Raw genomic sequence first — 25,751 nt, 5'->3', positions numbered from 1 at the left:
TGGAGGAACTTGAACTAGGTGGGCCAACTCCATATTAAATCTTACGGATTAAGAATAGGATGTCATTAAAATTCATGTTTTGTCAAAAAAAATTGACAATATAGGGTATAATAATCACAATCATTTAGAGCATCAAAATACAAATTCGTAGATGCCAAACATGGTATAGGTGAGGTTACATTAACTGTTGGTTCTATCATAAAGCATGCATAAAACAAAATACAATGCAAGAGACACTATACAAGATAATAATCATACACACAATGTCCTGGGATGCAAGTTCCTTCATAGAAGGTTTCCTATTAATGAATGTGGAAGAGTCCCTTTTATGGGTATTATGTGTGTTTCAATAGAGGAATTAAAGTGAGAAATGACTCTTTCACATTCTTTTTGGTCGTAAAACCATGGTAACCAGAGACTTGGTTCTATTATTTTGGGGGGTTGTCACAGGCACCATGGCACATAGTTTTGTGGTTGGTGAGGAGTTTTAAAGATTATTTGTTAAATATAACAAATACTTGTGTCTGATTTGTCTCAGTCATTACAATACTTAATATATTTGCTAAATACGTCAACCAATGAGGCAGATTCATTATATTGGAGTTAGATAAATAACTGAATGCAAGCCATCCTTCAACAGCTTTTTGTTCCAATTATTGGTTCAAAATAGCAGCGCAAGCTTCAAGCCTTATATTTGCCTACTCAACTATTCTGCTACATACTCAAAAGTATCTACTTTTTCTTCACAAAAAGTGTACATACTTTTAGGGCTGTAGTATAAGTAGGCAATTGGGATGCAGTATTAAAAACTTAGGCAAAAAAAAAACTGATCCAGACATGACAACCAAGGGTTAATTTATTGGCAGTAATGACCATAAAGTCAGAATCATAGTTTCTGTAACTTTGGTTTGCTGACTAGGCAGTTTCACTTATTTACAAAAAATCCTTCTTCACATGACAGGTTTTAATAACAGAATAAGCATATTTTAACATATATAAAACATATAACTTGCAGTGCCAAAAATGTAAACATGAGATATTATGGCTTTAGGTGAGGGTTTAACATTGTTATAGGACCGAACACACAATATAAATGGAAATAACTGTCTGTATAGCATTAACAAATAACTTCTAAAGGATTATCGGGACCAACTTATGCATTTATAATATACATATACATAATATACAATCCCATTATACGAGACTAATTCATTCTACCACAACCAAAGTTTCATATAAAATCAACTCAGATCATTAGTTTGGGTTGCTTATACTGCTACCCTCACTGTCTGAGGCATCCATATGTGCAGATTATAATACTGTTATTGTGGTTATGATAGATTGTTTATTATTGAGAGTATTCACATTAATCATCATTAAGGATAAATAGAAAAAAAGTCACTGACTGCCTAACATTAAGCCCACATAGTGGAAAATATATCGCGTAACAGTGCACACTGACAATAACCATTGTTTATAAAAGTATCAGGTAATAATAACAATCATTTTCATAATAATAAATAGAATAGAAAACAAATGTATTAGAAATATTCACTCTCATACAACATATTTAATTCCTAAAGCCATAAACAATTGCAGTATTAGCAGCAAAACCCATGTGGTCCCGGGATACATGAACCCTAAAATACACTAAAAATGTATGCATTTGGGGGGAAATATTAAAACATTAATTTTTAATAAGACACTAAAATAATATTACCTCTAGATACAAATACAATCCTAAATTTTAGCTACATAATTTCTCTCAAATGTATTTGCTTTTGTAGCTATTTCTTTATATATTTATTCTTTTAGTTAATTTTTGTACGATTCTCTTCCATATTAAGGATTTTTTTATTAAATTTTAATCTACATCATAATTTCGGTGACAGATTTAGTGAGTCTGTAGACCAATTTATATATTTGTTTGTTATTTAAAAGAACCCACTCATAAAAGCCATTTGTTTGCTGGTTTTGCTGTTGGTTTGTTGTTGTGTGCATTACAGCGATGACAACGCAATATAAATTTTGAGGCATCCCGTCTTTCTCTCTCATAACATTCAATTCAGACTTTGAACTCGCAGCTGTAGATTCAGCAGCAGCAACACAGAAAACAGTCAGATATTTTAAAATCGTGTTCTGCATCAGCAGAGGAATATGCTCATAAACTGTAAACAAATAGGTACAAAAATGAAAAAATGAATATGTATTCTAATGAAGCATGATCATACTATCATATATTAATACCTCATTTATACTGCAGCATAAAGACAATTAGGTATATTTGAGAAGCCCACTGTGTTTGGAAACGTATAATCAGGAAAATTAAAGGAAAACTGATAGTCTTTATGCTGTCTATTCTGTATATTGTGTTTTTAAAAATATATATATATATATTTAGTGGAACTAGACTTTGTGCAATGACACTGATACACTTTAACACTAGTGGCAAAACCATTTGAGAGCCTTGAAAAGCATGACAGAGGCTTTCAAAGTTATGACAAGTAATACGTTTGGCTTCCAGACAACATCAGATGTGTGCAACCCTTGCCTTGACACGCACATAACAAAAATCCATCTTCTCAAACACTATCTGCCGCCATCTCTCTTGATTCAGAAACCTCATTGCAATAGCGGATCTCTTGGTATGAAAACTGAAGCTCCTCTAGGAGTTAAAATTCATTGTCCAGGCTCTACAGGAAGGCGGCTTTCATAGAGACTCAAGGCATGATGCACAAATTCATATTGTTCCTCAGTCTGGATCATACCACCTCTGTGGAAAAAGACACCACATGATTACAGGCAAGTCTACAACTACCACAAGAAAGAAAAGAAAAATCTAAATTTTATGTCAGGTACATTACTATATGTCAGAGTTATGTCTGTTTTGTTTGTACTTCTGTTTGATTTAGTTTAATTGTCATTTTCTAATTTGTCACCGCCACACTACATTTCCCATGATCCCTCCTGGCTCCCACCTGCACACATTCCCCAATCATAGACACCTGCCATCATTCACCTTCATCAGCTCCATCTCACTTAAGATTTCAGTTCCTGTCAGTTCTCTGTCTGGTGGTGTTTGTGTATAGTGCACACTTGTAAGTTTAATACTACTGCTTTCATTTGTTTTACTCAAGTAAACTTCTTTAGTTGCATTTCATCATCCTTGTCTTCATCCCATGACATACTGATAATTGACATTTTATTGTGAGTTGCTACTGAAAGAAAAGGTCCTTTTTATGACTTTTTTTCTGTACAGTGATATCACAGATTTGATATTACATATCAGACTATAGGTAGACTATATTTTTGTTTTAAAAATTCTATCTTGTTGTAATCTTACATTGTGACAAAGATTACATGCACATTATTTTCTGATATAGGTCCATAGTCTGGTAAAGCTTTTATTCCAAAAAGACATTTACATGTTGGTGTCGTAGTTCACAGGTCTGTGTGTTTATTCTGGGGCCTGTTTCAATAAGGAGGTTCAAACAAGTCTAAGTTTAAACTTGAACTCTGAGTTGACTTACCCTGAGATGGGAAACTCTGAGTTTTGGGTTTCAGAACAGCTGAATTGAGCTAGTTCAATCACATAGCTTAAATACTGTTTTCACATAATTAAATGTTCTCTAATCCAACCTGTTACATTTGTTAATTTGTTAATTAATGAAATTAACATTTGACTTCTACTCAGGCCAGCCAACAACACAGAAGGCAGAGGCTCGCACAACACCAGCACCACTGACAGATGAAGAGGAGAAGGAGGAAGAATATTAAAATCAAACAGGGAAAATAATAAAGTATTTGTAGGAAATAAAGATGGTCATAAAAATTGTGAATAATTAGTGTTTATTTAACAGCTGTGGTGGTGGTTACGGCATATATCTCGGACTACCCTTCCATTCTAACATCCTTCCATTCCATACAGTAATCCGTTTTTAGAAAGTGTGATAATGGGAATATGCGTGTCAATGCATCCAACCACTGGAAATCCTAAAGGAAATTCGAATTATTAGGTTACTTATAGATATTTATCAAGTGAACGTCAGGATCCTGTATAAAAGCACATGCCATGTTTGTCACTTTGGCGGTGTCCTCATGATGAAATATGACCAATGAATGAATGAATGTACCTACCCTGCAAATAATGCTTTTCTTACTTTGTATTTTGTCAGGTTGTTTGCAGTCAAAATATGTAAAGATTCTTAAGGAACTAATTTAAGTGCATTTTTCTTATTTTGCAAATGATCTGCCAGTGGAGGAAGAAAAATAATCTTGTTTCTGTTTGCATTAGGATTATTTTTCTTACCCAAGTGGCAGATAATTTTACCTGTTTTAAGTAAAATGCACTTACTTTAATTTATATTTTTTTAGATATTGTGCTTGAAATGAGACAAATACTCAGTAAGAAAAGCATTTGTGCAGCGTGAATTAACGAATTAAGTATTTAAACACCGCTGATGCTTTAAAAAGGGGGAGGAGGTACCGAAATAAACTCTGGGTTTACCAAAGAAAACCTGGGGGGTATTCCAGAAAGCAGGTTATGTGACATACCCAGGTATGTTTAAGGGTAAGTTAGCGGATAACCTCAACTTTCGGTTCCAAAAACGGAGGTAACTTTCAGGGTATGTAGGAGCAGGTTATGTTCCAGTTAGTTTTCTTAAGAGGTATTCAGATGTGTTTTATATAATTAATATAGTTGTTAATATGACCAAATTTGTTTCAGTTATATAATATACAATATTATAATTAATATTAATTAAAAAATAAGTTTAAATGTTAATGCAATTCAAATATATTTATTATTTATTTTATTGTCATCTCACACATGGATCTGCATTCAGTTAATTAGCATCAAACAAACAATATAAACCTTATTTTCAGTGAATAAAGATTACTTATTAAAAGAAAACATGGAAAAAATGATTGCATAACCACCAAATAGGTGGCGATGTGCACTAAGAAGGAAGGCACGCTTTTTCTTAGTGTCTGTTTCCATGGTCAATCATCGATTCGTCACTCTGTTGAGAATGTCTTGTGTGTTAACCGGGATCATACTCTGAGTTGGCTGAACTTTTCTCACTGCTCCAGGCCAGGGGGGTATTCCAGAAAGCAGGTTATGTGACATACCTGGGTATGTTTAAGGGTAAGTAAGCGGATAACCTCAATTTTCAGTTCCAAAAACAGAGGTAACTTTCAGGGTATGAAAGTAGCCATAGCAGCTCACTCTCTGAACATAACCTGCTCCGGAGCAGCTCATGTTCCAGGGTTTGTTTGCTTAAGAGGTATTCAGTTGGTGGTAGGTTAACCTGGCTTTCTCTAAAACCTTCCACCTCCCCCAGCTTATATCTGCTACAGGATTTATGTATGTCTATTTATGCAGCAGCAGCATAATTTACGTGCTCACAGCAGGGTGCCTGTGTATCTATTCGCAGTAGCAAGTCCATACTTGCTCTGCAGCACTGCAGATCTAGTCCGCCAAGACCAATTTAACATTAACATTGAATAGTTTTAGCATGTTATTGAATATGGGAGAGTTGTCATAATATTTCAATTGCAAAACAGTCAGAAAATCTTGATTGCAAAACAGTGAAACAGTTGTACCTGTCTGTCCTAAGTTGGCACACAATTCCCAGCACATCCACAACTCCCTCCAGCTCCAACTGACGACAACCAATTGTTGTAGCCATGAAACACCCCGTCCGACCAATTCCAGCACTACAAAAGTTCAAAGGTAAGTTAAATGGTTTTCAAGCACTTTTTTGTTTGTACTGTGACTGGAGGTCACACTGGAGTTTTTCACTATAATACATGAAAAATATTTTATATACAGTAGGGCTGGGTAAAAAAAATATAGATTTCTCGATTTTAATCGATTCTCATTTTTACGAACCAAACCGTTGATGAATGAACGGATTATTGTAGCGAGCCTCCCATCCAATAAATCGCAATAAGCTTTGTGCTTTGTTATTTTTTATATGAAACAAAGGCTCAGATTTCAAATTACATCCATTTTATTACGAAATTTTTAAAAATAAATACCGTTCTGGTGCTCTGCAATATGGCGTGACAGATTGCTGTAGCACCTCAGTACAATAGAAGAGGCAGAACTGATCATCTCTTCCGCTTTAAAACCAGTTACAGCGCGAAATAAACATGAATGAACATCTAAAGGTATGTTAAAAGATAGAGTACAACTTACTGAAATCTGTATCATGTCACATGTGGAAAGACGTCAATAAAACGGCTTGTAATCAATCTCAAGTAACGTTACATTTACCTTGTGACCATATTCAGTAACCATAAACTCGTTAGTCAGCTAGAAAAATTTACTCTAGAAATTTGGCTAAATATATGCACCATATTACATATTCATTATAATTTTAATGTTCTTCAGTATTTAATGCATGTTTGAATAAATCCGCCAAGTTTTTATGCCAATATTTAAATGTTTTTTTCAAGAATGAATTGGAGTAGAACTATGATTATGTAATTGTAAAGTTAGTATTATAACTTTATTATTATAACTTTATATTATATGTTTTAAGTGTTTGTAAACTAATCAGTTTATTTTAACCTTCAATATTATAGTAAGCTTATGTAGTACCAACTGACTCTCATAGTTTACAGCATTAGTTAAGAGATTTTTTTTTCATGAGAAAATTTGCCATGTATTGTACCTGGTATATATCCAAAATAATCTATATGTGAATCGGAATCAAAATTGAATCGCAAGCTTGTGAATCGAACTCTAATCGAACCTTGAAATTTGTGTCAATACCCAGCCATAATATACAATACATAATTAGGAGTGCATCCACCGGTAAGACACGTTTTTAATGTTTTGCTGATAAGCTCCTGTACCTGCAGTGTACAATAACTGGCCCACAGGATGTAAAGCCCCTCCTGTCCTGCTCAACATCATTAACTAACTGCAGCAGGGTTCCAGCACTCTCAGGGGTCTTATGGTCCGGCCATGAGGTATACCAGTAGTGCTGCACTTTACGACTCTGGCCTCCATGCTGAGGGAACAAAAATATATGATCCATTAGAGTATCTGACAATAGTATTTCTTTTGGATTATTTCTTTTTCTTATAATGCAAATACCTTTAGTATAAGGGAGCGGATTATATAGTGGTCACATTCCTTCACATTATTAACGAAGACCTCCACCTTCCCATAGATCCCCCTCTTCTCAGGCCAGTACAGAACACATTTCTGGAATAGTAAAACAAACTCTTTGCACTTGCACAGTCTATTTAGTCATACTAAGAGCATTATATTTTTTATTTATTTGAAATTACTTCATTTTTCTCTTTCAATTTAGTAATCATGACAATGACAGAGCAGTCCTCTTGCCAGGCCATTTGCCAGAAGTCATTCACCGTGTTGATCATTGGACCCTGAGTGGCAATGAAAGCCCTCTCATCTCCAAGATAGCCCTGGATAAAAAAAAAGTGCTGAACTTAAAAAGATATAATGACATAATGGAGGTGAACTGTAAGTATGAAGCACCATCAGAGGCAAGATAGAGCAGCAAGACTCTTCGATACTTTGAGATCAAATTAACCTTTCTTGTTATAATGTTTACTTTATCATTTCTGATGGTAGATGTAAGTGATGTTACCTCATTAAGGACATTAAGAGGCTATTTGGCATAGGCTATTGAAGAAATTGTGAGTGTCACTGAAAACTCACTCGTATGTAGTTGGCGTTAATGTAACTGCTCAGGGGGTCGTTTGAGTTCTTAGTCTTCAGAATAACCCTGGAATGTGGATCTGAAATGAAATGTGAATTTTGTGAACATTTCTGTTGAATTCTAATTGATTCAGTATACTGGACACTAGTGCACAACACAATGACATTTATAAAGGAAACATGCAGTGCATCCATAAAGTATTCACAGCGCTTTACTTCTTCCACATTTTGTTATATTACAGCCTCATTCCAAAATTGATTAAATCATTTTTTTTCCACAAAATTCTACAAACAATACCCATAATGACAACGTGAAAGAAGTTTGTTTGAAATCTTTGCAAATTTATTAAAAAAAATTAACACAAGTACATAAGTATTCACAGCCTTTTGATAACACTCAAAATTGAGCTCAGGTGCATACTGTTTCCACTGATCATCCTTGAGATGTTTCTACAACTTGATTGGAGTCCACCTGTTGTAAATTCAGTTGATTGGACATGATTTGGAAAGGCACACACCTGTCTATATAAGGTCCCACAGTTAACAGTTCACGTCAGAGCACAAACCAAGCCATGAAGTTCAAGGAATTGTCTGTAGACCTCTGAGACAGGATTGTATCGAGGCATATGATCTGGGGAAGGGTACAGAAAACAATCTGCAGCGTTGAAGGTCCCAATGAGCACAGTGGCCTTCATCATCTGTAAGTGAAGAGAAAAAGAAGTTTGGAACCACCAGGACCCATTCTAGAGCTGGCTGCCCGGCCAAACTGAGCAATCGAGGAAGAAGGGAGGTGACCAAGAACCCAATGGTCACTCTGACAGAGCCTCCAGTGTTTCTCCAGTGTTTATGTGTGGAGGGAGGAGAACCTTCCAGAAGAACAACCATCTCTGCATCACTCCACCAATCAGGCCTGTATGGTAGAGTGGCCAAACAGAAGCCACTCCTCAGTACAAGGCACATGACAGCCCACCTGGAGTTTGCCAAAAGGCACCTGAAGGACTCTCAGACCATGAGAAACAAAATTCTCTGGTCTGGTGAAACAAAGATTGAACTCTTTGGCCTGAATGGCAAGCGCCATGTCTGGAGGAAACCAGGCACCGCTCCTGGCCAATACTCTCTACAGTGAAGCATGGTCGTGGCAGCATCATGCTGTGTGGATGTTTTTCATCGCTCTGGACCTCAGACTGGGGCGAAGGTTCATCTTCCAACAGGACAACGACCCTAAGCACATAGTCAAGATAACAAAGGAGTGGCTACTTGACAACTCTGTGAATGTGGCTGTGGTTCCCCATCCAACCTTATGGAGCTTGAGAGGTCCTGCAAAGAAGAATGGGAGATACTGCGGAAAAATGTATATGCCAAGCTTGTAGCATATACTCAAAAATAATTGAGGCTGTATTTGGTGCCAAAGGTTGTGAATACTTGATATACATGATTATTCATATATATCTATATTATTTTCTTTTTTTTTTTTCTTTTTTGCATTTCGGCTGTTGTTTATCTGAAATCAGTTCAGTGTTGATTAGGGTTGGGAATCGTGAGAAATTTTCCGGTTCCGGTTCTGGTTCCGGTTCCGCCTAACGATTCCGGTTCCGATTCCGGTTCCGATTCCGGTTCCATTAAAATTATTAAACAAATAGTGGTAAAGGAAAAAGGCACAATACGCAACTCAAACAATCCATTTTGTGTATATTACTTGCTCTAAAATTAATTTACAGGTTGAAAATGTCAAAAAAAGTCCTGTACTGTACATATATTACAGTATTAATTAAGCCATTCTTGCAACACTTTTTTTTTTCTGAAATGGTCTTATTACATTTTATCTCTCTGTCTCTGAATAAAACCAAGTTATAAATTATATTTATTAGTTATATTTATTAATTAGTTGTATATTCATTTAATAGTAATTCAGTTATTCAGTGAACTTGTAAATAATAAATTGCAATTCAGCATTACAAAGGTAATTGTGCCTAAACGCTTACCTAAACCATGGTGACTCCATGGTTGACAAAGCCAAGCGGCAGGCAACGTAATTAATATTCATGATGAGGTGAGCCAGGGTTGCCAGGTTTTCACAACAAAACCCGCACAATTGCTACTCAAAACTAGCCCAAAACAAGCCCAATCGCGTTTCAGGGGGGCTTCTCCGATTCTGGTAATTTTCAAAAATCAGTTTCGATTCTGCATAAGAACCGGTTCTCGGTTCCCAAGCCTAGTGTTGATTCAGTTCCGTTGTAAAGATCACAATTTATTAAATTAGTTCATTTAATCTACACTGCAAAAAATGCCTTTCTTACTTAGTATTAGTCTTGTTTTCAGTCCAAATATCTAAAATCTAAATGCTTCTTACATTAAGAAGCATTTACTAGACAAGCAAAAGTTTTTGTCTTGTTTTGGGGGAAAATAACTCAAAATTAAGGCGAACTCAAGAGTTTTTGCTTAAAATAAGCAAAATAATCTGCCAATGGGGTAAGCAAAATAATCTTAATTCAAACAGAAAACAAGATTATTTTGCTTATTTTAAGCAAAAACTCTCTTAATTTTGAGTTATTTTTCCCCAAAATAAGACAAAAAAGCGCCCGACGTCATCGCATTTTTTCCCCCTTGTCCAATCGAATTAATGGAGAGGGCCTTCCGTTGTGGTGACGGTTATCTTGATTAGACTGACAGCACAGCTGTCGGGACTGAGTGGAGGGCGTGCACCTGAGACCCGCAGTGGCCAGAGGAGAACTGGCACCCCGACTGAGCCTGGTTTCTCCCAAGGTTTATTTTTCTCCATTAGGTCACCTAATGGGGTTTTGGTTTCCTTGCCACTGTTGCCTCTGGCTTGGCGTGCTCAGTTGGGGACACTAAATTTTTCAACTAAACATCGAAATAAATCTAATTAATAAACTAAATTAACCATTTAAACTAAATTACTGATCGAATTATTGATCTAAAGCCCACACTGTCACTGTATGATAATTGAAATGAACTGATGACATCAGCGTTTTTTCCAGAATGGCTATACAGCTGAATAAAATTATGCTGCATTATTTTCCTGTTTAACACTGTAAAGCTGCTTTGAAACAATCTACATTGTTAAAAGCGCTATATAAATAAAGTTGACTTGACTTGACTTGACAGATTGATTGACAGCTGTCTGACTCGCGAGTCGCAAAGATGGAGAATGACTGGAGTGACGCCAGTAGCTTTGCAACAGAGCGGTCATTCTCCCCCACCTTCACATGAAGTGGAGGAGGGTGAATTGTCTGTAGACACAGACCCGGAGCCTTATCAATGCGAGCCGCTGGCTCAAACTGCGTTAACTCCTGATGCCGACGATGCTAACGAAGCAGCAGCGCAAGAAAGAATGAGACCACTGACCTAATCTATGAACAGTCAAATCCTTATACTGAATGCCACTAAAAATACATCAGATACATTAAAACTTTATGCCTAAATGTCAAAACATTTACTCGAATCAATGAACAGCATTAATAAAGCCCCAGTCTTGCAGATCATTAACTAAAAAAAGTTAGTTACCCTTTAAAAAACGTCAACCAAAAAAGGCAGTGCGCGGTGCGCCTCGCGTTTTCAAACCTTAAAAAATGCGTTCTGTGTGATCGGGGCCTGAAAGTATACTTCCTTATTAAGTATGTGTAACGACCACAAAAGTATTGTATTTGTGTTATAAGAATATTCAGAATTATTGTCTGTTACTTTAACACAAGTTATTGTATTTTATTTTGGGGAAAAAATATCCCAAGGGGTTTCATTTTAATGTGATTTTCCTTCTTCAAAGTGAATTGTGTAATGTGTGCTCCGGGCCAGCAGGGTTTAGCTGCCTGAGTTGTGGGTTTCTCATTACTGCAGAGAGCTCGAACCTGACACACTGTCTCCTCGTTTCTCTCCTGTTTTACAGGTGGGTAAATGAACAAAAACACCTCAGAACTAGAATTTAGCCATGCAGAAATGTGTTTGGGATAGGAGTGGACTGTTTTGATGAAGTGATTTTCGTTGGGGTCTGTTTCTGATTTAGTTGGTAACGAGTTTGAAACGATAGGGCAAAGCCCGGCAGAGTAACTGCCTACGGACAATGCACACATTACGTTAGGGTGCAAGTCAGTTAAACACACACTTTCCCACGTGCATATGCACACAAAGATATTTTATGAGCTTGTAATTTTAACAAGTATTGTTTAAGCTCACTGTATGTTAACTCCCCACCATGTGTTGACAATGTTTTCTTTTTGCTCAATGAGTTTAGACAAGAATGGTTACAGTTAAAAATTAGATTTGAAGTTACACTTTGAGCACTTTATTAGTTCTGAGCATGATTTGCAGTACTGTATTGATGTGATACTGATAAAATACTGTGAATGGAAGTTTTCTAAGTAATTCTAAAAATAGCTGGTGAATATTACCATTGTCTTTACAGTTTATTTTGATAAATAGTGTAAAATACAAGCAGGAAGAGTGAGCGAACAGGCATTTGGTACTTAGATTCATTTTATTATGGATTTTTTATTGACATGGATACTGAAATTCATTGTAATGTTAAAAAGACGCTGAATATGTAATGTGTGGAACATAAAATGACTCTTAACAATAGAGATGTATTTGCTGAAGAAATTTCTTAAATAAATTACTGCAGAGAGCTCGAACCTGACACACTGTCTCCTTGTTTCTCTCCTGTTTTACAGGAGTCAATCTGTTCACCACGGTGCCGTTGCCACGGTACCCGTTACATATACTTATACACTTGAACTTTTCGTAAGGGTGGTTTTAAAGCTACTGTTATTACATTTTTTGCCTTCAAACATATTTAAAAGCACATATGTAAATCAGAGAAATAAAAATTTTGTGTCCCCGTACCCCCCTAACTAGCTCAAATTTGGGACCTCATTTAGGATCTCTGTGATTTTATAAAACCCTGCCTACGGCCCTGTAAGCTGCCTTAATAAACCATAATACATTAGTGCTCTTCTCAGCTATGTACCTTTTATAGAGTATATTGGGATAAAATATACTTAGTGATGTAAAAATAGAAAATGTGTAAAGTGTTCTTTCTGACCTAACTACAAGCAGTCAAATTTAAAGGGCTCTACATCACATAATGTCCCTGAGACATTAACAAGCCACCATTCCACTGTCAACATACTGCAGATAGTTCACTGACTCAAGCCTAAAACCTTACAAATCACTTTCACCACAAACCCTCTTATGTTCACACCTGCAAACTTGTCGCTTTTCGGCGACAATCGCCGTTTTCTTGGTCAATTGGGTCATTTACAACCCCAAATCAGAAAAAGTTGGGACAGTATGGAAAACGCAAAAAAAAAAAAGAAGTGATTTCTAAATTTACTTTGACTTGTATTTCATTGCAGACAATATTAACACAAAATATTTCATGTTTTGTCTGGTCAACTTCATGTCATTTGTAAATATGCATCGTTTCCTGTCATTCAGACCTGCAACACATTTCAAAAGAAGTTGGGACAGGAGCAATTTAGGACTAGTAATGAGGTAAAATGGTTAAATAATTATGTGATTTGAAACAGCTGATGTCAACAGGTGATTGTAATTATGATTTGGTACAAAAGCAGCATCCAAGAAAGGTCTAATCCTTTAGGAGCAAAGATGGGCAGAGGATCGGCAGTTTGCCAACAAATACGTGAGAAAATTATTGAAATGTTTAAAAAACAATGTTCCTCAAAGAAAGATAGGAAGAGATTTGGATATTTCACATTCAACAGTGCATAACATAATTAAAAGATTCAAGGAATCTGGAGGAATTTCAGTGCGTAAAGGACAAGGGCGCAAGCCTAAGCTAAACAACCGTGGTCTCCGATCCCTCAGGCGGCACTGCATCAAGAATCGTCATTCATCTATAAGCGATATCACCACATGGGCTCAGGACTACTTTGGCAAACCTTTGTCAAGTACCACAATACGTAGTTACATCCACAAATGCCAGTTAAAACTGTACTGCTCCAAAAGGAAGCCCTATGTTAACAGTGTCCAGAAGCGCCGTCGACTTCTCTGGGCTCGGAGGCATCTGGGATGGACCATCACACAGTGGAAACGTGTACTGTGGTCAGATGAATCAGTATTTAAGGTATTTTTTGGGAGGAATGGACGCCGTGTGCTCCGGACCAAGGAAGAAAAGGATCATCCAGACTGTTACCAGCAACAAGTCCAAAAGCCAGGGTCTGTCATGGTATGGGGTTGTGTCAGTACCCTTGGCAAAGGTAACTTGCACTTCTGTGAAGGCACCATTAATGCTGAAAAGTACATAGAGATTTTGGAGCATAATATGCTGCCTTCAAGAAGACATCTTTTCCAGGGACATCCATGCATATTTCAACAAGACAATGCAAAACCACATTCTGCACACATTACAAAGTCCTGGCTGCGGAGGAAGAGGGTACGGGTACTTGACTGGTCTGCCTGCAGTCCCGACCTGTCTCCAAAAGAGAATGTGTGGTGCATTTTGAAGCGAAAAATGCGCCAACGAAGACCCCGTACTGTTGCCCACCTTAAGACTTGTTTGCAGGAAGAATGGGACAAAATTACACCTGAAACACTTCATCACTTGTACCCCTTTTCCACCAAAGCAGAGCCAGAGCTAGATCGGAGCCAGAGCCTAGTTTCAAATCGGTTCTTTGTGTTTCCACACACAAAGCCCCAGCTCCGAGCCAGGAAAAGTGGTTCTTAAGTAGCACCAAAACATTGCTGGGCTAGAACAGGGCTAGAAGTAAGAACCGATTACGTCAGGCGCAGGCGGCGGGGTCAACAAGACGAACACAAACTGGAGATCCACCATTTTTTAAATAGCAGCTAATGGAGCTAACAGCTGCTGCTCGTTTGTAATCTCCTTCTATACAAATTACGGCGAACTACATGAATGCGTTGGATTCGCTGTGTTTGCGTTGTGTTTTGATGCCAATGTAGGATCGTAAAGCCATGTGAATCAATAGTAACGCAATGTTTGCATTGTTGATGGAAGGCTTGTTCGCAGCGGTGCTGTGCAGAGACCGATCGCCGTATGATAACGAGTCCAGCGAGAGCATACGACTCCTTATGCTTTTGATTCACTCATGCGTTTTTTTTTAATATCATATGTGGATCGGTCTGCGCAGTGACGATGCATCTCGAACAAGCCTGGTGTGTGTGTTTCCCGCAAGCCTGGTGTGTTTGTGTTTCCCGCTGCCCAGGGTTGCCAGGTTTTCACAACAAACCCGCCCAAGCCCAATCGCGTTCCAGGGGGGGATTCCCCAGTAAAAATCACATTTGGGGGTAAAATATGTGTTTTTTGGCATGGTTGCCTACTAAAATACTCGCATTCCCGGGGCTAAATATCACATAATTGGGGTCGCTTCATCCCGCGGACATGAAAAAACAGCCTGCGGCAAAACCACATACTTGGCAACATTGCCGCTGCCTCGCTAGCGTTGCTGAGAGAGATGAGACGTATACAGTGACGTAAGGCCTGGCTCTGTTGTGGCTCTCAGCCCGTGGAAAAGCAAACCGGTTCTTAGAAGGCTCCTCAGTCGAACCAACTATGAACTGGGACTAGCTCTGGCTCTGAATTAGCTCTAGCACTGCCTTGGTGGAAAAGGGGTATGGGTGTTTCTAAACGTCTTTTAAGTGTTGTGAAAAGGAATGGCAACATTACAAAGTGGTAAATGCTTTACTGTCCCAACTTTTTTTTAAATGTGTTGCAGGTCTGAATGACAGGAAAGGATGCATATTTACAAATGACATGAATTTGACCAGACAAAACATGAAATATTTTTTTTTCATATTGTCTGCAATGAAATACAAGTCAAAGTAAATTTAGAAAGCACTTATTTTTTTTTGCGTTTTCCATACTGTCCCAACTTTTTCTGATTTGGGATTGTACATGAATCGCGTAGAACCGCAGAATTGTTTTTTTTTGGGGGGGGGGGGGGGGGTAACTTTACGTTCGGTGCACGCGTGTTTCCGGGTGCAATCTTTAACAGTTCACAGTCGGCTTGTTTTAAGCGCGGAACACACTTCAATCCGAGTTCCCACACGAACATATTAAGTATTCAGTCCATTTTATCACGGAATTCAAACGATAAATGCCGTTTTGACGCTCTATGTGGCGTGACTGATCACAGTTCAAGCGGCCGCGCGATGCGCACGCGTTCATCTATGAAGGCGATCGATCATCTCTTACTAAAGAATAAACATGAATGACCATCTGAAGGTATGCTGAGGATACATTACAACTTACTGTCATGTATATATGGGGTGTAATCACTCGGTCATTGTTTCAACGGCGGAAAGACATCAATATAACTGCTTGTAAACTAAACGTCATGTAACGTTAGCATCACATTTACCTCAGGCAGTCATTCAGTGTCCACAGAATTTTATTCACTAGAGAAATCAACCCTTTCACTAAATATATGCATTATATTAGCCGTTATATTCATTATATTTTACTTAACCTGTTAGTGAGAAAAAACTATTTTATAATTAGATTTAGAAGTTAATGCAAAATTAACCTTATGTGAAGTTGACATGTTTGCGTACTATGTTATTTGAGTGTTGATTATTATACCTAAAAATAAAAAGCAACTGAATTTAGGCTAATAGTTTGGGCTCTGTTGTTAACCTTTAATATTAATGTGTAAGTAAGGGCTCCCTATATAGTTTACAGCATTATCTTCAATAAACTTTTAGATATAATTTAATTCAGTCAAGGACAGACACTTTTTTTCTTCTTCAGTAAACCACTGTTAAATATAAAAAATAAATAAAAAGCAATTTTGTAAAACTGCTGTACCGAACTCGTACCGAACCGTGACTTCAAAACCGAGGTACGTACCGAACCGTCAGTCTTGTGTACCGTTACACCCCTACTGTCAGTCTTTAATTTTTTGTGTCATGCGTCACAACACTTCCTTGAGTTCCAGGCGTTTCCGTGTAGTAAATAAAATCATTTTTAAAATATTAAATGTCACGTTCAGAAATGTGTCATTTGCATATTAACCCCCCAACCAGTCTGATTTCATATTTTGAGAGTTCTATTTATACAGCATGTACCCTAAACTTTACAATCTGATTGTAAATTCACATGTGCATGTGCATCTATTCCATTCAGAAACTAAGAAAGTCATAGCAAGAATGTCACCGGACAACTAACTAAGTGCATTATGGCTGCTTTTTAAGCTAATATGTCTCTTTCACTGTCCAGTTCGTATGATTTATAAAAATTTGCACTTAGCAAATATTTCCCTATTAAATTGATTATTTAATTTGGATCAAAATGTCATTTTGATCGAACTTGGTTGTATCGATCAATGAGTTTGCATGTAAATATAGCACTTAGTGTTGCCACAGTATTTCAGTAGTTGATACCAATACCATGCCATGACTCAACTCAAATAATAACACAATGAAATGTTATTAAGTGGAAATTCAGATACTAACTTGGCAAAATGGTCTTGTATCTATTTTTTGATCCATGATTTGGGATATCCAGTTCTTTCTGATCCACAAAGTTCATGGGAATTTCCTGTGGATAAAAAAGTTACACACAGCTGATTACGATGGAAATGGTCAACACCATTACATAAAGATGTAACATAAAACATCCACTAAATCCTACATCTGTTATGCTCAGTTTTCACACAGAGGGGATGAACCAAGGGCGGGACTGAGCGGAGGGCGTGCACCTGAGACCCGCAGTGACGGATTGATTGACAGCTGTCTGACTCGTGAGTCGCAAAAATGGAGAATGACTGGACACCAGAAGCTTTGCAACAGAGCGGTCATTCTCCCCCACCTTCACATGAAGTGGAGGAGGGTGAATTGTCTGTAGACACAGACCCGGAGTCTTATCAATGTGAGCCGCTGGCTCAAACTGCGTTAACTCCCGATGCCGACGATGCTAGCGAAGCACCCTGCGTGACTCGCTCTCCCCACAGAAAGAGGTTCCCCCCGTCCATTTCTCCCATCCAGACTGTTATTAGCCCTGTTAGCACAGTTATTAACAGCAATATTTTGTCTATGTACGCCATTGCCCAAACTCACCTCATGTAAACAAAGGAGATAGCGGCACACAATCTGACGTCAAACAAAGGAGAAATCAGCGCACACTACAACGTCACAAGCCAAAATCTCTGGTTTCATCGGCAATATGACAACACTGTAACCGGAGTTTCTGAAAATCTTCACCCTGGCAAGAGACCTGATACTACGCTTGTGTGTGAACGAACGGCCAAAGAAAAAGGTTTTGAAACTACCCATGTTCATGTTATCTAGTTAGTTACCACTAGTTTGTCAACTTGGTTAATTAGATCCCACCTGTCTGTATTCAGTTTGTTATCTTGTCTATTTAAGCCCCTCAGTTCTTTCAGTTGTTTGCCTGCTGGTGTTTGTAGGACACATTGTTACATTATACCTTCTTGGATTTGTACCTTTGTTTTATTAAAGTAAATAGCCTTATTTGTATGCTATCTTCCATGTCGTCATCTTTTGTGGAGCAACACGTGACAAGGAAATACACCTTAACTGAACCCCAATTGTGTGTAATTCCCATGACTCATAAAAGTCAAGTTGAATCACATTAATGGTATTTATTAGTAGTGCACTGGTATGTCACTTACGACAAATTCTGCGTGTAGCTTCTGGGTGTTCAATGTGATGTCACAAAGCTGTTGCCGTGAGAGGACCCGACTGGCAGACTGCAGGTATTCCTGAGTCACACGCTCTCGTGGGGTCACAACCCCACAACTCAAAGGCTCCACCGAACCCAAAGCACTCATATCCAGCACCAGAGAGACATTTGATCCTCGTCTGCAAGAGACAAAGAAATTACAGCAATATTTGAGAAAAAAAAACAAACAAAACACAGTCAGGTAATTGTGGTAAATCTACGTTCTCCTACTGGGAAAAGTCAGCATGTTAAAGTCTGATGTTGTGTATTCTGTAACAACACACTAAAACACACATATAGCAACAGTTTAGCAACATTAAGGCCCAATCCCATTTCTACCCCTTAGCCCTTCTCTTTACCCTACCCCTTCGTTTTTGCGCGTTCACGTGAAGGGGTAGGGGTGTCTCGATTCTTTTTTGGCTGGAGTGGTAGGGGTAAGGGGAAGGGCCAGATAGCCCTTCAAACGAAGATTTTTCAGGACCACACTTCGAACGAAGGGGTATGAGGAGTTTCCCTCCACCGACTACCGTGCTGCATAGAATGTGTGTGTGTTGCCACTTGGGATCGATCACTTGCGTGTCGCCTGGCTGCCGTTTTCTCCGTAGCTTGCTAAACGCACTATTTGGGTGATTTGAACACATATTAATAATAGTTTAAAAATATATATCTGGTCATCCTTCATAACGCAGTCGATATTTACATCACATATCGTCTGTAAACGCTCGCGTTACCAAGGCAACGACTGACTTGACGTATAACTTATGAACATTATCGCAGCACCACAGTGGATAACGAAACCATATCCGTACTGTTTGGTCCACTGGAAAAGCGGCTTCACCAGTCTTGTATGTTCTGTATCATTCTGTATCATCTTAGGAAACTCTGTCTCGTTTTGAACTGAAACTTTTTGCTGGCATGGTCTGAAGTTGATATTAGTCACATTTGGCGAAAATCGGTCCATCACTCAAAGAAAAGTTTAAGAAAATAGGTTTTCAAAGTAAATCAAAAAGTTTGGCCATCTATGAGATAATTGTGGATTGATAAATTATATGAATGAGTGATGAAATTAAATTAATGAGTGCCAATGACACATACCATGTTTCGTAATTATACTTTGTGTCTTTTAAATACATTATTTTATGTCAAAATTTGAAACGACTGATGCCCAAAATGGCCGCCATGGGAAAATTGGGTATCGATCAACTTGGTATGCCAAACTGAATCTAATGATTCCAGGTTGATTTTAGGTAAAACTATTTAGAAGTTATAAGAAAGTGATTTTTCATGTTTCTTGACTGAGCATAGTCTGAAAATGATCTTAAATTTTTTGTGAAAATCAGGCAATCAGTCTAGGAGTTTCCAGAAAATTACATCCCACTAAACCCCATTTCACATTTTACTCACCCTCATGTAATTCCAAACCAATAAGACCTTCGTTCATCTTCGGAACACAAATTAAGATGTTTTTGATCAAATCTGAGAGCTTTCTGACCCCCCCATAGACAACAACGTCATTACCACTTTCAAGGCCCAGAACGGTAGTAAAAACACATTTAAAATAGTCCATGTGACTACAGTGGTTCAACCTTAATTTTATCAAGAATCAAGAATACTTTTTGTGAGCCAAAAAAACTAAAAAAATAACGACTTTATTCAACAATTTCTTTTCTTCCTTGTCAGTCTCGACACCACATGTTTTGCTGACGCAGGAGACGGCCAGTACTGAGTTGGCGTTCTGATGTAGAACCCGAAAAGCGCTGAACCATGTTTACAACATGAACAGAGTCGAGACTGACATGGAAGAGAAGAAATTGCTGAATAAAGTCATTATTTTGCTGGGGTTTTTTGACACGGTCAGAAATCTCTTGGATTTTATCAAAAATACATTCAATTGTGTTCCGAAGAAGAATGAATGTTTTATGGGTTTGGAACAATTTGAGGGCGAGTAGTAACAGAATTTAAATTTTTTGGTGAATTGAAAATTGCTGCAGCATTAATTTACTGTCTAAACGACTATGTTTTTTTTTATTTGCCATTTGTAATTAGACATTGTTGCTATTGAACTTTTATATTTAGTAAAACAGTGGAACAATAGAACTCAAAAGAAAAATTTTCACTGACCTACTAAATATTTGTTAACATTTTTTTTTTTTTTTAAGATTTTTTTATTATGATAGGACAGTAGGTAGACAGGAAGCGAAGTGGGAGAGAGAGGGGGGGGGGATCGGGAAAGGTCCACGCGCCGGAACTTGAACTCGGGTCGCCCGAAGCGCAACAGCACTATATGTCAGTGCACTGCCCACGAGGCTATTGGTGCCGACAATATTTGTTAACATTTAGATGTTTCCTCAATTTCAAATTTCCAAATTTGTCAATTACCTCACTAAAATCTAGTTGCTTGACAAGACAGAATTCCATTTTGCACATTTGCGTCTGGTTACATCACATACGAATGAATGGCATTTGCCAAAAACAAAATAAAACTTGCCACAATGTTTTGCCGTGATAAGAGCAGATTTTTCTAAAATTACTTTTTTGTGTTTACAGAAAAAAAACTGAATGTGGGTTTGAAACAACATGAGGGTGAGTGAACAAGTACATTATTCCTTTTGACTGTATTATTCCTTTATATCAAAGAGTCTTTAATGCACAAAATAAGTCTTACCGCTCCTGCAGGCCTCCAACAGGCTTCATCCTAAAGGGTGAATGTGTGGAGGACACACTGGGTTTGAGTTCAGCCACAGAGTGGCTGGGTGGGCACTGTGGCTCTGACGTCGTCCCACTGGAAAGAGTTTGAAGGATGCTGACGTTACAGGATGGGGAGCTTGTGCTGCTGGTAGAATGGGTGGAACTGGTTTTGGACGTCTGGTTGGCCTGGACCATGCTGTTCTTGATGGTCAGAGGAGGCTGAGCACCATGAACAGGGATGGGTGCCAGCTGGACGTCCCGGGTGGGCGGGGATGGGTCTTTAAGCTGCTGATCCAAGAATTCCTTCTCCTTTATTCTGTAAAGCACCTGAGGAAAGGAAATATTACTTTATAATAATATGTTACTTGCCGATATTATAGTTATAGGTTGAATCTCACAAAAAAAAAACTCATCCAGGTCACCCCAACACTAAATGATTTATGTCCTTCCCTTTAATGATGATTACTAATAATGTAATAATGTTTTTTCAGCAAAAAAGCAGTACAACATACACTATATTGCCAAAAGTTTTGTGACGCCTGCCTATACATGCACATGAACTTTAATGACATCCCATTCTTAATCCGTCGGGTTTAATATGGAGTCGGCCCAGCTATAACAGCTTCAACTCTTCTAAGAAGGCTTTCCACAAGATTTAGGAGTGTGTTTATGGGAATTTTCGACCATTCTTCCAGAAGCGCATCGTGAGGTCAAGCACTGATGTTGGACGAGAAGGACTGGATCACAGTCTCCGCTCTAATTCATCCCAAAGGTGTTCTATCGGGTTGAGGTTAGGATGACCTGTGCAGGCCAGTCAAGTTCCTCCACACCAAACTCACTCATCCAGGTCTTTATGGACCTTGCTTTGTGCACTGGTATGCAGTCATCTTGGAACAGGAAGGGGCCATCCCCAAACTGTTCCCCCAAAGTTGGGAGCATCAAATTGTCCAATTGCCAAAGTGTTTTGGTATGCTGAAGCATTAAGAGTTCCTTTCACTGGAACTAAGGGGCCAAGCCCCCAACCCCTGAGAAAAAACCTACAACACAGTCCCTCCTCCACCAAACTTTATACTTGGCACAATGCAGTCAGGAAAGTTTGGAGGTCTGTAGCTATTGACTCTGCAGAAAGTTGGCGACTTCTGCGCACTGTGCGCCACAGCATGCGCTGACCCCGCTCTGTAATTTTATGTGGCCTGATTTTATGAGTTGCTGTTGTTCCCAATTGCTTACACTTTGTTATAATACCACTAACAGTTGACCATGGACTACTTAGTAGTGAGGACATTTCACGAATTAATTCACTGAGCTCCTGAGAGCGGCCTTTTTCCCCCAAATGTTTGTAGAAGCAGTCTGCATGCCTAGGTGCTTGATTTTATACACCTGTGGCCATGGAAGTGATTGGAACACCTGAATTCAATGATTTGGAGGGGTGTCCCAATACTTTTGGCAATATAGTGTGTACCAAGAAGAAGAGTAACAAGAAAATCAAAATAGACTGTGGGCAGTAGATCATTTTCCTATTTAGCATCCAACACTAGACACTTGTCTTTAACACATAACACACTATCACATTTTTATAATTCACATCTGTTAAAGGATTGTTAGGCTGCATAAAATGGCCTGTGCTAATATTAATCTGTCTCGTTCTTATCCTGAGGTTACCGTAGTCAACCATATCCGGTCTGTATCCAGATCAGATGGTGAACCTGCACCTAGACACGACCACAACAGCCCTGAATGTCAGTGGAGACCAGACTAGACAGCCATTGGCACAGATCCTTAGCAAAGACAATGAAAACCAGACAAGTGCCCTGCACAAACCCTATGACCAGCTTCCACTCCCCCTCTCTCCATATGTTGCCGTGATCATCAAGCAGAAGGACTGGATGAAATATTATGAATGATATCAATCTACAATCTGATTTGTGATGCAGCCTGGAATCATAATGACTCCATGTTCATTCGTCTGGCCAGAAGAGACCCGACTGAAGGCCTGTACACACAGGGACGAATATCGCTCGCGCTTATCGCCAGTGTTTTTTTAGATGTTTTTCTGAGCGTATTAAGTGTTCACACCCAAGCGATTTTCACTGACGATGTGCCGAGTGAACGTGCAAATTCAGTAGATGGCGCTGCGGCACTTTACGCTTCTGACACTCGCTTGTCACGCAGAAGAAGAAGAGAGACAGTGGCAGACTAAATATTTACGGAAGCCTCCGATCAGGAGTAACATTAAAAGATAGAATAGCAGGCAGACTGAACTGCATCAATAAGCTCTTGTTTTACATTACAGACTTTGGGTGCGTCTCAATCAGCTCCCTAGTTCAGTGGCCTGACTACTGAACCAGGCAGCTGATTGAGACACACCCTTCAATTCTTTACACGTATATGATAATGCTGACATACAGGCCTACATGTGCTTACATTTTAAGAGAGAAAACATGTGAATGGATTAACGTTATATGTTAGCCGTCCAAAACAGCGCGCCGCTGTGTGCATCTGTTCCATAGGTCCGTGTTGTGCATGTCAAATAAAACCAGTCATAATCAATAAATGTAATATCTTAATTTTGTTTCAGTATTATTTTTTTTATTGATCCCTAATTTAGTTTCAAATAGCCTTTCTTGATGTTATTTATATATAAAAGCACTTATGTTATTCACGATTAAGTATTGTATTTAATGGGAACTTATTTTTATCATTAGGTACGTGAGGCAAAAGTAGTTAAGAATGAAGAATAAACTGAAATTCACGGCATTTCAACAACTTGATAAAATTATTTCCCATTTGCTTTCCCCCTCTGGCATCCTGGCCCACATCAACTGTCCATCATGTTGAAATAGTAAGGTTTTAAAAGTCCGGTTTAAAATTATTTTATAGATGCCAATGCAACAGCCGCTCTAGCGCCCTCCTGGTTGCCTGCCAAAATGGCGGAGTTTAGGCTGCGTGACGTCAACCTCCAGAGCTCTATTGTCTTTTTAAAGCTTCTTTACAGCAAAATTTCAATCTGATTGAAAATTGCACATTGGTGAACTCATCGAAAAACTCTAAACACATTCATGGAATAAGATGGGAGTTGAGTTAAGATCAAATCCCTGTTACTGTAGTACCAATGCACAATGTTCACATGAAGATGCAGGACACACTGGCATATAAATGTGCATATATACTGCAGCTTTTGCAGAAGAGATGTTTTCAGGTTTGTCAGGTCTGCAAACACCTATTAATTAAACTTAACATAATGGGTCAGTTTTTGTATTATTATATTTTAAAAATCTATTTTATTATTATATCTAGGCATTTGCAAGGAAGGTTGTAATTTAGCTTTATTTTCTACATTCAATCTAAACAACTTACAAGATACAGTGCAAGATTTGTCCATAAAAATTCACTCAATACGTTCACATATTGTCAGGGGTTGCAGTAGAGCAGGGGTGTCCAAACTCTGTCCTGGAGGGCCACTGTCCTGCATAGTTTAGCTCCAACTTGCCTCAACACAACAGTAAGATTTTGATTAGCTGGTTCAGCTGTGTTTAATTGGGGTTGGAGCTAAACTTTGCAGGACAGTGGCCCTCCAGGAGCAGGATTGGGCACCCATGCAGTAGTGAAATCCTCAGAGAAAGAAGTGTGATGAACAAACTAACTTTTTATAAACACTAGAAGCACTTAGGGTGACCACCCGTCCCGCTTTGCGTTGTACCGCACAGCATTTTCACCCCTTGTCCCGCACGTCGCATATTGAGAAAATGTCCCGCATTTTCATCAGTCTGTTGGTTTATAATTATCATATTAAGAAAACATGCATGCGTCCTTTTGCCTTTTTAAGAAAGCATTTCATTTTATTTTATTTTTGCGGCATCGTTTTTCACCTAGACATATTTAACAGCGCAAATACAACAGCCGTTTTTAAAATCCTATCCAATGGTTGAAAAGAAAGGAGTAAACACGGTCACTAGTAGGTTGAAACGACTGTCAATCAAAATGTTGAGCGGTGATTCGTTCCATGTAGAAAACGAATGGATAATTCGGTAAATTGGTTATATTCTTAATATATAATATAATATATAAGACTGGCAATGAACTAATTTCCTGTTGCTTTATATTTTATTTGTTCACTATTGGACTTGGTCATATCTGATGCCTGCTGCCTTTGGGCTCAGTGATGTTGAATTTAAATGACATGTAAAATACATTGTGATGTAATGGTGTTTTCTGGAAGGGACTAAAGAACAAAGTATTCTTATCATCTGAAAGGCAGAATACATATGTTTTTATTAAGTTAGATAGACATTGTGTAACAGTTTCAGGTTATGTTTTAGTGTTGGTAACATGTCCCACATTGTCCCACACAAACTTAGTAATTGTCCCACATTTGGTTTGTTTGATGGTGGTCACCCTAGAAGCACTATACACTTACGTTATCGCAAGACAAAGAACAGAGACAAACTAAGGACTCAAATACACAAGGGTGATCATTAACAGAAGAGGGAACAGGTATGTAATTCAATAACATCCATAGAAACTAACAGTGAATGTTTTCTGATTTAAGTTTAAATTGACTCAATTTAAATTGAATAACCCTATAAGAATTTTGGTTAATATTTTTTTTTCTTCTATGTCATAATTTAAAGTGTCTCTTAAACTGAATACCTTCAGTCAGTTTCAAATCTTGAGAAATTAACTGAGCTA

The 25,751-nt window shown here is 38.2% G+C and overlaps 1 protein-coding gene across 1 annotated transcript in view; it reads right to left on the bottom strand.

Annotated features, from left to right (window-relative positions):
• Positions 1 to 845: 845 nt before the first annotated feature.
• The window catches only part of ptprr (protein tyrosine phosphatase receptor type R), a 50,370-nt gene continuing 25,464 nt past the window's right edge, over positions 846 to 25,751 (bottom strand). Inside the window, exons 5-13 of the mRNA XM_079818319.1 lie at positions 21,040 to 21,389; positions 18,325 to 18,514; positions 17,147 to 17,231; positions 7,700 to 7,779; positions 7,306 to 7,443; positions 7,109 to 7,219; positions 6,865 to 7,022; positions 5,605 to 5,718; positions 846 to 2,773 (exon numbers count right to left, since the gene is read on the bottom strand). Coding sequence (XP_079674445.1) covers positions 2,680 to 2,773; positions 5,605 to 5,718; positions 6,865 to 7,022; positions 7,109 to 7,219; positions 7,306 to 7,443; positions 7,700 to 7,779; positions 17,147 to 17,231; positions 18,325 to 18,514; positions 21,040 to 21,389 — 1,320 coding nt within the window. The 3' untranslated portion in view covers positions 846 to 2,679. The remainder of the gene's footprint in view (positions 2,774 to 5,604; positions 5,719 to 6,864; positions 7,023 to 7,108; positions 7,220 to 7,305; positions 7,444 to 7,699; positions 7,780 to 17,146; positions 17,232 to 18,324; positions 18,515 to 21,039; positions 21,390 to 25,751) is intronic.

This window comes from Gobio gobio (genome assembly GCF_949357685.1).
Source record: "Gobio gobio genome assembly, chromosome: 5".
In the NCBI taxonomy this organism is placed as follows: domain Eukaryota; kingdom Metazoa; phylum Chordata; class Actinopteri; order Cypriniformes; family Gobionidae; genus Gobio; species Gobio gobio.
The sequence above is the reverse complement of the archived record's forward strand: the minus strand, read 5'-3'. Positions and strand labels throughout refer to the sequence as shown.